This window comes from Solanum stenotomum, chromosome 10 (assembly GCF_019186545.1).
Source record: "Solanum stenotomum isolate F172 chromosome 10, ASM1918654v1, whole genome shotgun sequence".
NCBI lineage: Eukaryota > Viridiplantae > Streptophyta > Magnoliopsida > Solanales > Solanaceae > Solanum > Solanum stenotomum.
The window spans coordinates 47,249,576-47,267,119 of NC_064291.1; the positions used below are offsets into that span (position 1 = coordinate 47,249,576).

The 17,544-nt window shown below is 32.9% G+C and overlaps 2 protein-coding genes across 2 annotated transcripts; both read right to left on the reverse strand.

Moving 5' to 3' along the window:
- Positions 1–6,334: 6,334 nt before the first annotated feature.
- Positions 6,335–7,806, reverse strand: LOC125843078 (aspartic proteinase CDR1-like). Its single transcript, XM_049522312.1, has 2 exons — positions 6,699–7,806; positions 6,335–6,621 (listed from the first exon to the last, which is right to left on the reverse strand). Exons 1-2 carry the CDS (start codon positions 7,804–7,806, stop codon positions 6,335–6,337), a joined length of 1,395 nt encoding a protein of 464 aa, XP_049378269.1.
- Positions 7,807–13,354: 5,548 nt separating this feature from the next.
- LOC125842652 (aspartic proteinase CDR1-like) lies at positions 13,355–14,871 on the reverse strand. The gene is made up of 2 exons (XM_049521975.1): positions 13,755–14,871; positions 13,355–13,673 (listed from the first exon to the last, which is right to left on the reverse strand). The coding sequence occupies exons 1-2, from the start codon at positions 14,869–14,871 to the stop codon at positions 13,390–13,392; spliced, it is 1,401 nt and encodes a 466-aa protein (XP_049377932.1). The 3' UTR covers positions 13,355–13,389.
- Between the last annotated feature and the right edge of the window lie 2,673 nt (positions 14,872–17,544).

A 17,544-nucleotide genomic window follows, 5' to 3' on the forward strand; every position in this document is an offset into this window, starting at 1 on the left:
ATACACCAACAATACACCATAAAATAAGCATGGGTAATGACATACTTCAACAATCTAAAGACCTTTAAACAAGTTTGATTCATATACATTCATTATCTAGCAACCCACTTCATAAAGGCATAAACTAGGAATAAAGAGAAATCATGGGTTCATGGAGTATTTTCATCTTAAATCGTCAATACAACAACAATATAACCATAAAGTGCCATTAGAAACCTTTTAAAACCATTTGGTGGAAGAACCCATGAGATTGAGTGAAAACCTAGATTTTTCATACTTTGAAATAACTTTGGATTTGGCTCCTTGAATGGAAATTTAGACAAGGATCAAGACCACCATACCTTTGCTATGATCTCCCACGAAATTTGATGAAGAAAGCCTTGAATCCAAAGCCCTAGCTCTAACTTCTTCTTCTTCTTCTTAATGGAGGATTGTAGAAAGGGAAATGTTTTAGGGATGGGAATTGAATTAATGGTATCTAGGAAATAATATAAGTCCTTTGGAAAAATGGTCCAACACTTAGAAAAAAAATGAGGCGGGTGAACAGTAACCACGCCTACTGGAAATTGCCTTTTCCTGCCAAACAGATTTTACGAAAATGGGCATAACTTCTTTGTCCGAACTCCGAATGAGATGAAACGAAGTGCGTTAGGTAGCTAACTCAAAGGGCTTTCCATAGATATATTATTGGCCACCCAAATAATTTGTGTGCTAGGAGATATGACCCTCCAAAGTAGACCCTCGAAAAAGGCTTCACTTGGAAATTTCGGATTTTGATACGGTTGCTCTAAAATTTGGGTTAGACCCATTCCCACTTAATTTGACCCCCTAAACAAGAATATGAAGTCGGATTTTTGAAAAACGAAATGGATCTTTTTATATACAACTAAACAAGTTTCCGGTAACTTCCGAAGCATATTTTTAAGAACTTTTTGGGTCAAATTCAAATATAATCATTTCATTAAGTTCTCGACTCCAAACTCACATGTGAGGCTCTAGTTTCACTCTATCATTTTTCGGGTCGTTACAGGTGTGTCATTTGGCGGTGGAAAGAAAGGTTTTATTCTTGGTATTGGCAAGATAAGAAGAACTCCAGATCATTCCATAGACAGTGTACACTATGTGGACGGTTTGAAGTTTAATCTCTAAAGTGTGTATCATATTTGCGACAAGGAAAAATGAAGTCAAGTTCATATCTGAAGGGTGTGTGGTTACAAACTGTGCAATTAAGAAAATTGTAATGTCTGCAAAAGAAGTCAAGAATGTGTATGTTGTTGATCTTGATTCTACTGAAGAAGACAACTTGTCATGTCTGAGTTCTTAAACTGATGATGCAAATCTTTGGCATAGGCGACTGGATCATGTAAGTACCTCTTTACTTAACAAGTTTGTTGCAGGGGACCTGGTCCGCGGACTACCAAAGCTGAAGTTCTCAAATGACAAAATCTGTGATGCCTGTGCAAAAGGCAAACAAACAAGATTTTCTTTCAAGGCAAAGAAGGGTGTGAGCACTACCAGACCTTTGAAACTTCTCCACATGAATCTGTGTGAACCTGTTAGAATTCAAAGCAGAGGAGGAGTGATGAAGGGATACCATGAGATGGAGGAGCTGATCAAGGAAAGGGAAGACAAGGATATCTTAAATCCTAGAAACAAACAGGTTGCAAAGGAAATTGTTGCAGATCTCACAGGAGCACCTGGTCCCACTGATACTACCCAGAAGGTTCCATCTCAAAATCATGAAGCTGATGATGTTGAATCTGATGCTGAAATCGGAGACGAGTTGATCATAAAGTTCGGATGGAAACATCAATTCTCACATCCATTGGACAATCTCATCTCTCCACTTGATTCTGGAATTCAAACTAGATCCAGGACAAGAAATCTAGTTGCATATTCAGCCTTTATGTCAAGAGAAATACATCAAGGAACTGCTTTGAAAGTTCAATTCGATTGAGGTAAAAGTTCTTGACACTCCCATGAGCACAAGTGTGAAGCTTGACTTAGATGAATATGGAGTTGAGGAATAAGTGCAAGATTTCAAGCAGCACCAAAGGAATCCCATCTAAAGGCAGCTAAACGTATCCTGAGATACTTGAAGGGAACTCAGGACCTGGTCCTCCTCTACCTAACAGGTGACTCACTTGATCTAATTGGTTTTGCAGATGTTGACTATGCAGGCTTTCTTGTAGATCGAAAGAGTACATCAGGCATGACACATTTTCTTGGATCATCACTGATTTCCTGAGAGACAATGTTGAGAAGCAAAATGTGGTGATGAAGTTCTGTAAGACTGAGGACCAGCTGACTGATATCTTTACAAAGTCATTGAGTAAAGAATGTTTCATTAAAAGCAAGATGAGGCTGGGGATGCATAAGATTACCTGATTCCGTGACAAGTTTGCACAAAAATCTTCTATTTTGATTATGTTACGGAGGGCAGGTATCTATACTTGTTTTAATGCTTGTCACTTAAGAATTCACTTCTGGTACCTTAATGTAGGTATACACTCATGGTGTGTCTAGCTGAAGGGAAGATTAAATCATACTGACAGGGTTGCAAACTGAAAAGGGGACCTGGTCCTGCTGAGGTTAGTATCACTTACACTACAATGTCTGTATGTCAACATCACTGCCACATGTCCCTCGCCCATTCATCGCGTCAGTTTCAGATGTCTTTTCGCTTTTAAACCAAAGGTTGCTACTGTTGAAGACTCGATGTCTTTTTGGTTTTATATACTACTTCTCTTAGTGATTCAAATTACAAAATCTTCTCAAACAATTCTTGTTGAAATTCACTAATCCCCTTTCCAAAAGCTTTTCTCTCTTTCTCAAAATGTCTAACTCTAATTCTTCTTCAAAGATCCCTATCTCCCAAGAAGTTGAAAATCTTAGTTCATTCAACTTCTCATTTTTTACTCCAGAAGGCCGTAAAGAAATCTCATGTGAAAAGGGAGAAAGTTAGAAAACAGGTGGCTGGAAATTAAAACTCATAAAGGGACCAGGTTCTAGGGTGCAAAATCAAAGTGAAGAAAAGAAAATGACAAGGGAGGAGAGGATAACGGCAATGGAGAACCAAAAGGTTTTAAATGGCAGAGTCTTTGACCCTGACATTCTAACCAAATTTAGAATGTCAAATATTTTTTTTTATGCTATCTCCATCAGTTGCTTTTTGAGTTCATCAACAAGATGTTAGTGCCCAGAACTGAAAAAGAGAACAGTGGCATCTATTGCTGATCTTTTTCTCATGGAGAAGCTTGATGAACTTGAAGAGATCAACCTCCCTGCCATTATGCTGGAATGTGATTGTGTTGAAGGAAAAGCTAAGACAGATCTTAAGTTGCAGATGTTCTAGCGCAGCAGGCTACTCTTAAACGGGAAGTGACTGATCTTACTGAGATTCTGAATAACAAAGAGATTTAAATCACTTCACTGAGGTCTGAATTACAAAATGCAGTTTCAAGGGGACCTGGTACCAGCAATGGAAATGAGCAGGTGTTGCAAAAGTTGAGGGATGAAAATGAAAGGTTGTTGAAGACAAATGCATCACCCAGTGAGGAAGTTAAGGCTCTTAACATGCAGCTTATCAAGGCTCATGAGGATGCAAATGAGCATCTGTCTCTGTTTCTACACACCTTCAATCCATTTCCCCTTCCGTCCTAAAAGTGTCTTGTTTCCTTAGTTTCCCTTTTTGTTCTTCAATCATGATTAAAACTCTTGTGGCTTTGTGTTTGTTTTGCTTGACTACAGTGGTCAGTATTTGTGATCTAATGCTATTTATGTTTCTCCCCTGTTTATGTGTGGCTTAATATTCTCTTTATGCTTACATACACATGTTCTGTGTGGCTCAAGGCCCTGAATTCTTTATTGCCTTGCATTTAACTTGAATATGTTTACTGCTTCACCTTTTCAATGATGTCAAAAGGGGGAAGTTTTGTTGTAAAGTTGGTTGTGGAATAGGGGCAATGAACTAAGGGGGAACTGTGGTTGTTAGGGGCATTGAACTAAGGGGGAACGAACTGTGGTTGTTACTGGTGCACTAACAAAGGGGGAATTTGTTATGTATTTGAATAAATGTTTGTTCCCTCACGTGAGGAGTTATGCAGGTTGTTTGTCATCATCAAAAAGGGGGAAATTAATAAGAGCTTATGCCTTTTGGTGTTTTGATGATCTCCTCACAAGTGCAGGGACCTGGTCCTCTGCAGAGTATGAATACTCGTCTAGCTGTCAAAGTGCTGTACAGCTGTAAAAGTTGTCTGTGTCAGAAAAGTTTGTGAAGCTGCAGAGTACTTCACCAATCAGAAGCAAGGAGGTTGTTTGTACGTTTGGTAATAACTTTTCATGTCTAAATATAAAAAAAAAAAAAATTAATTCATTCATTCAAAAAAAGAGAGCCAACACATATTCTCAAGAACTTATTAAGAGAAGTTTACAAGGGACCTGGTCCCTGCAAAACTGCGATGTGAAAGGACGACAAGACATCTGTCAGAAAAGCTGCCACTTCTGATGTGGTAGGTGCACAGCTTTTCTAAACAGCAGGCTCTCAGCCAATGGGCGGTCCCAAGGAGTTTGTGTTCATTTTAATATAGTCTCCTCTAACAAAACACAAACTCAAGATTTGGCAAAACAAAAACTCAGATTTTTCTCTAAAAATTCACAAGCTTTTAAAGAAGGCCATCTTCAAGGAAGAACAATACTCATGCTCAACAAAGGGACCTGATAAAGTGTTGAAGCGTCTTTGTTGAGTTTGAGTTTTGTTAGTTTTTGCAACTTGAAATTTCTCAAGAACACTTGCAAATACTCACTTTCAAGAAGTATTCTCCGGCAAGCACAACTAGGAACTGATCAAGCTGCAAGCATCTGAGTGTGTCTTAGGAGTTATACTTCCGTGCTTATATTGTAAATCTGTTCCTAGTCTATAAAGGATTCAGATATTTGTTTCTGTGTGGAAAGGTCTAAGTCGGTTAGAGTTAGCCGATTTAGTGAGCAGTGTTGTATCTGCTCTGGCTCATCTAAGTAATAGGAGGTATTGCTTAGAGTTGGGATTAGTAGGCTAATCTCAGTTTGTAAACTTGCTTTTACTTTTGCTTGGAGAAGATTAGTGAAAGAAGTTTGAAAAGTCCTGGCAGGCCAGGTCGTGGTTTTACTCCCTTGAGCAAGGAGGTTTCCACGTAAAGTTGTTGTGCAATCTTTACTTTCAGCACTTTGTTTATTTTCTGTTATTGTAACTGTGCTGAGGACCTGGTCCCATCTAGACNACTCTAAATTCATTTACTATACTTTTATTCTTGGCAGAATAGAATGTTCAATGTTTCTCTTTCAAGATTTGGTCATTATCAAGATTGTTTATTACTTGCTCACATAATGTATGTGCATTTTGAAGCATTGATGATTATGCACGTTGTATAACGATGAACATAATAAGGTAAATCAATCTATCATATCGACGAGATGCAACAAGAAAAAATTAACAAACTATGAAAGAGATTTTCTCCTCATTTACATTTTTCTAAATCATTGGTGATTGCAAAGAGAGCTAGTGCGATGAAAAAAATTCAAAAGTTCTTCAAGGCTTTTAGAGATTACATAAACAAAATCTAACTTCGAGTTTGAATATATAGAACTTTTATGATGGAATTGATAAATTGGATCATAATTGAAGATGGTGATTCTACCTATCTTGTATGTTTCAAAAATTGAAAACTCATCCACATACTGATCGTGTGAAATATCATATGAAAAGAAATACAAAATATCCAATAATTTCTTAGGTTTATTGTTAGTATCGATAGAGTCAATCAACTAACGAATGAACCTTAATTTCCTCGAGCCACTTTCAAGCAAAGAATATTACTAAGATTATTTAGTTGTTGAATTCCTACGAAGAAACATATAAATACATTGTCTTGTTCTTTATTTTATTTTATCAATGATATTAGAAATGGTACCTATACATGTGTGAAACTACTAGGCTATAAAAAAATTAAAATTATATCACTCACTATGAAATAGTTGCATAATTTCATATCAATGATTTGCATTATTGAGTATCAAATTGAATTTTAGGGGGGGTGGGGGGATGAAGAGTCCAAATTCAGAAAATTAAAATATGAACATAAAATCAGGTTGACTGTATATAATACACTCTAATTAACATGATATATATCACTTTTAGGATCTACCAAATCAAATTAATTAGATTATAATTATAATGAACTTAAAGAAAAGGACATTCCAAATACATACATACATACTCCCACTAAACAAATTAAAGGCCAAATTTCATCACGTAGCAGTGCCTAATTAATTAAAAATATGAAATTATAATCCAAAGTTATTCGTGTTTGGTACAATCAGTAGGCAAAAACGAGAGTTTGTGATTTACAAGATCATATCCAATAAGGAAATTCATTTGTGCCAAGTTTCCATAAATACTATATCGACCCCCCTTAACAATTGTCAAACAAGTCACATCTTCATCAACTTTAGAAAATGTATTCATAGGTAACACCTCGATATAAGCATCCGTGAAATGGAACACAATCTTAGGAAATTCGACAACACTTTTTGTCTCGTAACATATGGGAAGGTCGATATACGGAGGACTTTTTCTCCTCTTTCCTGTCGTGACATAATATAATGATTAGATAACTAAAAGTGTATATATACTTTAAAATAGTCACACAATTTAATTTTACCTTTAATAGTTTCCACCAAAGATGATTCGAATTTATCGTAAAAATACTCAGGGAGAAATGTCAATGTCGTCCCGGAATCAATTATAATATTTCCCAAAACTTCATCAGCATCAGAAGAATTCATGAGTTGTGAAGACTTCAACTCTAACTTCTTACCTCCAACGCTAACACTTTCGAGATTTAAAAAGTAGAACATATCGTTTCCGAATATATCAGGCTTCTTTCGAATTATGGGAGTTGTAAGAACGTTAGGCCCCGATACAACTGCCTTAGGACCAAAATTAATTTTACTTGTAGTGTTGGGAGGATGATAAGATAGTGATAAATCACCATTTGGGACTAAACAATAAGTGAATTTCCCTTTAATTTGTTTATCAAGTTGATTAATAAAAGAGATTTTTGTATCTGCTAGTCCCACAATCCCAGCAGTACGATTGCTAAAAGTGCCATCATTATTATGTCCACAACCAAAAATAACATGTGGAATTGAAATATTATCAACCTTTTTAGAAGTTGAATCAAATGTGAATGTCTCAGAAGCAACATCTCCAGTACTATAAGAACCATCACCATATTGCACTTCATATTCACAAACATTCTTTTTGTCACAAGTTGGCTTGCTTACTAGCTTACATTCCTTACTTTGACAACCAATTATTTTATACGTTGAGCTTTTTTGAGGATCGAAAAGGGGTAATATTTGTTTATAACAATGAGTAAATGGCTTGCATTGTACCCATGTCAATTCACTCCCAGTATCAAGACTTGCATAGGTTTTCATTGGGGGCATACCGATGAAAATTTTCATTAAATAATCTCCGGACTCAGGAATGATGTCTGATTGAATAGCAAGTGTGGTGGGATGGATGGAGGCTTTCGTGAAGAAAGATGCTCGGGAGAAAGATCTTTGGAATGCATCTCGGAGGCGTTGAGAAGAGGTGATGGAAGGGTTATAGTAGGGAGAAAGAGGAGAATCGCGGTGGATAAGATCAATAGTGAATCCATCTAAACCATGGTTGGTTTTGGCTTTTCTACATGAAACTAAAGCAAGTTGAGAGAAAGCCAAAAAGGCTAAAATAGATAAAAGAAAAAAGACTTTAGAATTCATTTTAGAAGAGTGAATTATGAATAAGAGAAGTTGATAATTAGAGCCATTTTATAGCTAGGCAAAAAAGAAGAATAAGAAGAAGAGTGAATGCATTAAGAAATATTAATTTGGTAAAGGGGAAAAAATGCACGTAAGGATATATATTACGTAATTAAATTTGATAAGCAAAAAAGGACATGTAATGTAGAAATTAGCACTAAATACAGAATATGAAATAGAATTATATAAATTGATTGCATAAAGATTTTCCATAAAAAAGATAAAGTTACCAATGGTTAACTGATTTTGTTAAGAGACATTTAATCAAGTGAAAATATTTTCAATTAAGAAAGCCTTTTATTTCATAAATCGAAGGATTTTAGAGTTTACAAGGCATTTACGTTAGTTTGGCCTTTGTTTAAGAGTAGATCATAAATAACTAACTAAATACTGTTAATATAAAAAAAATTAGCAAAAAGATACTCTCATTACACACTATCTAGTTTTTTGTTGTTAATACATGAGCACAACTATATTTTTCGGAGTTCGGAGTCAAATGGGTAACTTTTTTTCTTTATAAAACATAAACATCATCTCAAAAAAGAAAATTAACTAAAAGGGCAAAATTGCTCCTGAGGCAGCGATATCCTTCGGAGAAAACTAACTCCGTCTACTCTGTCAAAATAAATAAAAATCACTGCCCCAGCGGCGATTTTATCAAAAAAAAAATTCTTAAAATCGCTGCCTCAGAAATGAATTTGTCAAAAAAAAAATTAAAAATCGCTGCAATAGCAGCGATTTTCTTTTATTTTTTAAAAAAAATTAAAGACAACGCTTTAGAAAAACTTTGGAAAAAAGTTTTGGAAGAAAACGCTGCTCAGCAGCGATTTAAAAAAAATAAAGAAAATCGCGATTTTAATTTTAATATCGACAAAATCGCTGCTGGTGCAGCGATTTTTTTAAAAAAAAAAATTGACAAATTCGCTGCTGGGGCAGCGATTTTTATTTATTTTAACGGAGTAAACAGAGTTAATTTTCTCTGAAGGATATCGCTTCTCAGAGAGATTTTGCCCTTTTGGTTAAAAAAAAATTGATATGATGTTTATGTTTTTTAAAGGAAAAAAATTGTTCTTTTGACTCTGAACTGGGAAACCAATTTTAGAGAGAATATTTATTGTGTGCTCAACTATTACTAAATAGGACGTAAATTTAAAATTTCATGGAAGAAAATTATTTATCTCTTCATGTAAATGAATTCAGAACAGACACGAAGAAAAAGACCTTTACTGGCGACATTCTAATTGAAAATATGCTTTAGTCCTTTTTCGTATTTTGCTTCAGGTCCTATGTTTTTTAGTAGTCTTTTTGTCGAGGTAGATATTTTTAATTTCATGAAAAATATAAAGAATTTTTTTCTACGTAGTTTTGTATTTTCATTTGAGTAATATTGACCTGAGATACATTTAATTGCAGAAGCATCAGAGGCGTATCAAGAGGGGGTTCTGTGGATTCACGTGAATCGATGCTATCCTCTTTAGATCATATATAGTAATGTTATATTTTTCAAAAAATATTAAATATAGAGGCGTGAATCCACGTTAAAAGTAGCATATAATAATACAATGAAGATTGTGCACCTCTCTAAGCAAAGATAGAAATTTAAATCTTATATCTAACTTATTTTTTTAATAACACTCCTCCAAGTGGTTATCAGTAACATTTTTGGCGTTTCAATTATTTTTTTCTTTTGTTTTTTTGCTTTAGTCTTTCAAAATTTTCAATTATGTTACGTAGGAAATTCCTAAAAAAAAATAGCACTATAAATTTTTTATATAATTAAATTAAATGTGTATATTAAAATTTAAAAGTAGTAGCATTATATATGTTAGGCCTATAACTTTTAAAATATAACGGTTCAGTGTTAAGAACATAAGGTAAAATCGATCAAATTTATATTTTAGATGCAGTTTTTCGTAATAATGCACCTATCCTTCCGAAATCCTGAATACGCCTCTGAGAAGCATGATATGTGAGGTCATATATCTGGTGAACTTGCTTGGGAGTTGGGATTAAATGAAGCGTGAATCCTAACTTACATCCTAAAAAATAAAGTGATATGAATGGAAATGTGGAGAACAACAGTAATATGTCCAGTATAATTTTACAAGTAAGGTCTGAAGATGATAGTGTGTACGTGAGTAGAAGACTTTTTACTCGTAATTAACGCACAAATGTTGAGAAAATAGGTGTACATTATTGAGTTCATTCAACATTTCATTCAATTGAAGAAATAAAGATAATGGCTAAAAAATGGGGAAAAAACAACCCACAAAAGAGAGTCTACACACGCAGAGGTATATGCTACAATCACTATTCTTATTTGGTTGACACTAGTCATCAAAACCAATAGTTAAAGTAAAGAAGGGGCAGAATGGTCATTTCAGTATTAAAGCTGCTAATTAATTAACTTATTGGATTAATTAGTTAAGTTAGTTATAGTTAGTACTCCCTCTATTCCATATTAATTGAATTTTTGAGGTGTTTTACACCCTCTAAAAAAAGTAGATTAAGACATAAATTGAACATAGTTTTCCATTTTTACCCTTATTAATTATTGTCAAATTTATTGAAGTCATCACATTGAAAATCCAAATGAAGGGTAAAATTGAAAGAACACTCTAAAAGTAGTCTTGAAAACCGAACAATTAAGTTAATTTGAAAAATGTAAAATGCCTCAAAAATTCAATTAATATGGAATTGAGGGAGTAACTGATAAGAGCTTATGTCTTTTGGTGTTTTGATGATCTCCTCACAAGTGCAGGGATCTAGTCCTCTGCAGAGTATGAACACTCGTCCAGCTGTCAAAGTGCAGTACAGCTGTAAAAGTTGTCTGCGTCAGAAAGTTGGTGAAGCTGCAGAGTACTTCACCAATTAGAAGCAAGGAGGTTGCTTGTACGTTTAGTAATAAATCTTTATGGTATATACTAAACAAGACACAAGAATACTCATTCATTCAAAAAAAAAAAAGGAGAGAGTCTTTCAAGCCTCAAGAACAGCAAGAGATTTGATCGATTGCTTCAAGAGCTTTTTGCACCAGCTGTTATTTTGTTTGCTNAAGTAAAGAAGGGGCAGAATGGTCATTTCAGTATTAAAGCTGCTAATTAATTAACAACTTATTGGATTAATTAGTTAAGTTAGTTATAGTTAGTACTCCCTCCATTTCATATTAATTGAATTTTTGAGGTGTTTCACACCCTCTAAGAAAAGTAGATTAAGACATAAATTGAACATATTTTTCCATTTTTACCCTTACTAATTATTGTCAAATTTATTGAAGTCATCACATTGAAAATCCAAATGAAGGGTAAAATTGGAAGAACACTCTAAAAGTAGTCTTGAAAACCGAACAATTAAGTTAATTTAAAAATTGTAAAATGCCTCAAAAATTCAATTAATATGAAATTGAGGGAGTAACTTATTAATCATCCTGATTATCTGAATATATAAACTCAACTTGATCCTGTGAAGGTTGATAAGTTGTTTCTCATAGTCTCGATTTAAATAAAGCATATCAAAAATTATATAAAATAAATATAATAGCGAAGAAACCATGTTGAAAACAATCAAGAATGCAGATCTTATATGTGTATAGACAGTATAGTTAAGCAATCCTCAAAAAAAAAAACGACACTGGTTTTCTCCTTTAAGAGTTAATTGGCCAGTATTATTACTATTTAAAATCACATTGAAGAAAATTGCTTATCTCTTAAAATTCTAAACTTAGAGAATTCAGAGCACACCGAAAGAAAATATCTTTATAGGTAATACCTTAATTGAAAATATGTTTTAGCCATTTTTTGCATTTACCGTATGTCTTATATTTTTAGTAATCTTTTTGCCCATGTAGGTATTTTTAATTTCGTGAAAAAATATAAAGAACTTCTGCAACTTTTTCATTTTTTTTATTTAAACTTTTTCATTTTTGTTTGTGTAATATTGACTAAGATGCTTTAATTATAGAAGCTTGATATGTGAATATTAATCATAAAGCTAGTGAAACTTGCGTGGGACTAAATGAAGCGTGAGTCCCTAACTTACATCCTGAAGATTAATCACAGTTGAATTTTGACTTGTGCTACGGTGAAGTTATTTGTCAACAAAAAAACATCATAATCCTCTTCCATAATTTTCCAAAGATCTAAAGACGAAAGAAAGTTTTAATTCTTACTTACCCGAATTGGTTAATTATTCTCACCAACAAAGACAGGAAAAATTATTTGTAAAAAGCTAATTTCAACCTCCCCGCGATCTCTTCTTAATATGGCTTTGATATTAACCGTTGTTTGTTAACAAAGAAACTTGAGGAAATAACAGCGAAACGTTTACGGAAAAAATATATTGATAATGCAGTCCTAACTAAGAAATTGAAAAATATGCTAATGACTTATCTGAAAAATCAAATCACAGAAAATAACTTCTAAATTCAAGTCACATAAAACTCTAAATTCACTTACTCTGCTTTTATTCTTGGCAGAAGAGAATGTTCAATGCTTCTCTTTCAAGATTTTGTCATTATCAAGATTGTTTATTACTTGCTCACATAATGTGTGTGCATTTTGAAGCATTTATGATTATGTACGTTCTATAACGATGATCATAATAAGGTAAATCAATCTATCATATTGACGAGATATAACAAGAAAAAATTAATAAATTATGAAAGAGATTTTCTCCTCATTTACATTTATCTTAATCATGAGTGATTGCAAAGAGAGCTAGTGCTTAGAAAAAAAATTCAAAAGTTCTTCAAGGCTTTTAGAGATTACATAAGCAAAATCAAACTTCGAGTTTGAATATATAGAACTTTTATGATAGAATTGATAAATTGGATCATAATTGAAGATGGTGATTCTACCGATCTCGTAGGTTTCAAAAATTAAAAACCCATCCACATATTCTGATAGTGCGAAATATCATATGAAAAGAAATACAAAATATCCAATAATTTCATAGGTTTATATATTGTTAGTATCGACAAAGTCAATCAACTATCGAATGAACCTTAATTTTCGTGAGCCACTTTCAAGCAAAGAATTATACTAAAGATTATTTAGTTGTTGAATTCCTACGAAGAAACATATAAATACATGCCTTGTTCTTTATTTTATTTTTATCATTCAAAGATATTGGAAATGGTACCTACACTTGTGTGTATGTGAAACTACTAGGCTATAAAACAACTTTAAAAAAATATCACTCAATATGAAATAATTGTATAATTCCATATCAATGATTTGCATTATTGAGCATCAAATTGAATTTCAGGAAAAAAATAATTAAAGAGTCCACATTCAGAAAATTAAAATATGGACATAAAATCAGGTTGAGTGTATATAATACACTCTAATTAACATGGTATATATCACTTTTAGGAGATCCCAGATCAAGTTAATTAGATTATAATTATTATGAACTTAAAAGAAAAAGACGTTCCAAATACATACATACATACATACGATCCCATTACACAAATTAAAGGTCAAATTTCATTACATAGCAATGTTTAATTAATTAAAAATATAAAATTATATCAAAACAAATTTATCAGTGTTTGGTACAATCAGAAGGCAAGAAAGAGAGTTTTCGATTTACAAGATCATATCCAATAAGGAAATTCATTTGTGCCAAGTTTCCATAAACACCATTCTGACCCCCCTCAACAATTGTCAAACAAGTCACATCTTCAGCAACTTTTGAAAATGCATTCATAGGTAACACCTCGATATCAGCATCCGTGAAATGGAACACAATCTTAGGAAATTCGACAATGCTTTTCGTCTCATAACATATGGGAAGGTCGACATACGGGGGAGCTATTTTCCTCTTTCCTGTTAAGACATAATATAATGATTAGATAACTAAAAGTGTATATATATGTACTTTAAAATGGTCACACAATTTAACTTTACCTTTAATCGTTTCCACCAAAATTGATTCGAATTTGTCGTAAAAATTCTCAGGGAGAAATGTCAATGTCGTCCCAGAATCAATTATAATATTTCCCAAATCTTCATCAACATCAGAAGAATTCATGAGTTGTGAAGACTTGAACGCTAACTTCTTACCTCCAACGCTAACACTTTCGAGATTTAAAAAGTAGAATATATCGTATCCGAATACATCAGGCTTCTTTCGAATTATAGGAGTTGTAAGAACGTTAGGCCCCGATACAACTGCCTTAGGACCAAAATTAATTTTACTTGTAGTATTGGGAGGATGATAAGATAGTGATAAATCACCATTTGGGACTAAACAATAAGAGAATTTCCCTTTAATTTGTTTATCAAGTTGATTAATAAAAGAGATTTTTGAATCTCCTAATCCCACAATCCCAGCAGTATGATTGCCAAAATTGCCACCATTATTATGTCCACAACCAAAAATAACATGTTGAATTGAAATATCATCGACCTTTTTAGATGTTGATGCAAATGTGAATGTATCAGAAGCAACATCTCCAGTACTATAAGAACCATCACCGTACTGCACTTGATATTCACAAGCATTTGTTTTTACACAAGTGGGCTCTCTTACTAGCTTACATTCCTTACTTTGACAACCAATTATTTTATAAGTTGAGCTTTTTCGAGGATCGAAAATGGGTAATATTTGCTTATAACATTGAGTACACGGCTTGCATTGTATCCATGTCAATTCACTCCCAGTGTCAAGAATGGCATAGGTTTTCCTTGGGGGAGTACCAATGGCAATTTTCATTAAATAATCTGCGAAATCAGGAATGATGTCAGATTGAATAGCATGATTGACAAGAGTGGTGGGATGGATGGAGGCTTTCGTGAAGAAAGATGCTCGGGAGAAAGATCTTTGGAATGCATCTCGGAGGCGTTGAGAAGAGGTGATGGAAGGGTTATAGTAGGGAGAAAGAGGAGAATCGCGATGGATAAGATCAAGAGTGAATCCATCTAAACCATGGTTGGTTTTGGCCTTTCTACAAGAAACTAAAGTAAGTTGAGAGAAAGCCAAAAAGGCTAAAATAGATAAAAGGAAAAATACTTTAGAATTCATTTATCCTTGGCAAGGATTTAAGGAGAACAATACGTTTTAGAAGAGTGAATTATGAAGAAGATAAGTTGATAATTAGTACCATTTTATAGCTAGGCTAAAGAAGAAGAAGAAGAGTGATTGCACTAAGAAATATTAATTTTGGTAAAGGGAAAATAATGCACGTAAGGATATATATTACGTTATTAAATTTGCTAAGCAAAAAAAGACATGTAATGAAGAAATTAGCACTAAATACAGAATATGAAATGGAATTATATAAATTGATTATATAAAGATTTTCCATAAAAAAAGATAATGTTACCAATGGTTAACTGATTTTGTTAAGAGACATTTAATCAAGTGAAACTCTTATCAATTAGGAAAGCCTTTTATTTCATATATCGAAGGATTTTAGAGTTTTCAAGGCATTTATGTTAGTTTGGCTTTTGTTTAAGAATGGATCATAAATAACTAATTTAAATACTGTTGATATAATCTTTTTAGTAAAAAGATACTCACTTCTCATAAGTTTTTTGTTGTTAATACATGAGCACTACTATATTTTCAGTGTGAAACCATTATTAGAGAGAATATGTATTGCGTAATCTACAATATATTGTATGTCATTCACATCAATTTATCCAATATTATAACTACATAAGATAAGATGAGTAAATTTAAAATGGGTAACTACATATATTTCACTAGTTTAAGTTTTAATTACTAAGACTTATAGTTTCAACGCAATAAACTTGACAACAATATGATCTAATATTAATGTTAATTTGATGTCCACACAAGTTATGAAATGGACATTTGAAATATTTAAAGTGTGGGATTGATTGGATTATGATTAATAGTCAATAATACTTGAAGAAGATTAAGATATAATTTATTTCTTCAACACCTCCAAGATATGTTTTTGATGTATTTGACAAGATAATTATATTTACAACTAGATAATTTTAACAATAACAGTGAGAATCGAACCCCGGTTCAACAACACTAAAAAAATCTTAAGTACCCACCCAAGAACCAATAGACCAATCAAATCATTTGTTCATTGGGTGCTCTATGTTAATTTTATACAAATATCTCTTAATTTATGTATAGTTATATATATTCCGAGACGAGGTTAATGGGTGTTGGAGCACCCAGCAGACTCCATGTGGGTCCGCCCCTGCTTCTTATGATAATTATAAAATTCATATAAGTTGGATTTGTAACATGTATGAAGGTGTCATAAGTTTTGTATCAAAATAGGCTTTAATTCCATATTGGAATAAGAATATATTTATAGTATAATTAAATGCTTGAAAAGAAATGGAATGGTGTAGAAATATGATTTTGAAATGTTGTGGCCACAACTGATTCAATCATTCTAAGCTATTGAAATAATGATGTTATCTGTGATATGCCTATGTGAAAGATGTGTTTATGATTTATATTAATCTTGTAAAATTTAGTTTCAAAAGATGCAGTATAATAAATGTGTGAATGAATAAGGCTAAAATCTTTAAACTAAACACGAGTAATGGGAACCCAACTTTGAGTTAGTATACACTATACACTCTAACAATACAAGTTCAACGGGTAATAACAAGTTACTTTGTGTTGCTAAAACATGAGTCTTCCTTTTAGAGTCTTGATTCAACTGTATTGCATGTTGCTATGTGAGAAGTTGAGGATTTGTTAAATGCTTGATATAACAGAGGCATAGTGACAAACTCCATAATGCAGACTGTTACACGAAGGTTGAATTAATTCTTAATAAATTAGTAAATGTCTACAGTAACAGGGACATAGTAGCTAATTTCACTTATTTGTATATTGAAGTGGTGCCGCTTCAAACAAGATCTAAAGGATTGGTCTTGTAAAAATTGATGAAATCAGGATGAGCACATGGCCATAAGCGTGATAAAGCAAATACTAGGTTTCTAAGCTACAAATAATATTATATGTGCGATATTTTCAGTTTTGACACATGGAATTGTGGTTCAAATCTTTAAGATACCAATTACTTCGTCTGAACTTTAAAGTACTTGCCCTAATGGAAAGTTCAGATCTATTATAAGATACTCTCAGGTATGCATGATATTATGTGAAATATTACAAACTAGTGGGGAATTGTTGGATATTTTGTAATATGTATAAAGGTCTTAATTAAATTGAACAGAAACATTTGTTTGTGAAAGAACATGACTCTTATAAAAAGTCATATGTTCATGAAAGAGCAGGTCCTTATGAAAAGTCATAAGTTCGTGAAAAAACATGATTCTTATGAAGACTCATATGTTCATGAAAGAACATGACTCTTATGAAGAGTCATCTCTTAAGTTTATATATATAACGACTCTTTAGAACTAAAGTTGCCTAAGAAAAATCTGCATTTATAAACATAGGGCTTTGTAGTATTCTTGAAGAGAATTATTTGTATTTATCCCAATATATGTATATGGACAATATCTCTTTAAAGAAAGTAATTACACGCATCAAAGTCATCTTCTTCTTCAATTATATTTCCTACTAGTATTTTTCTAATAAGAGGTAAACAAATTCCAGAGTTGAATCGCCAACCTGTTTTGGAGGCAAAGCATCTGTTTAACGATCGATAATTGTGGTGGGATGAATATAATTTCTCTATTTTTATTTAAGGGTCTCGATTTCGAATGTAGAGGCAAACCTGGCAAACCA

Coding starts and splice junctions, on each gene's coding strand:
- LOC125843078 (XM_049522312.1), bottom strand. CDS start 7,806: ATGAATTCTAAAGTCTTTTTTCTTTTATCTATTTTAGCCTTTTTGGCT. Junction 6,622..6,698: donor TTTGGTGGAAACTATTAAAG/GTAAAATTAAAT, acceptor ATGTCACGACAG/GAAAGAGGAGAAAAAGTCCT.
- LOC125842652 (XM_049521975.1), bottom strand. CDS start 14,871: ATGAATTCTAAAGTATTTTTCCTTTTATCTATTTTAGCCTTTTTGGCT. Junction 13,674..13,754: donor TTTGGTGGAAACGATTAAAG/GTAAAGTTAAAT, acceptor ATGTCTTAACAG/GAAAGAGGAAAATAGCTCCC.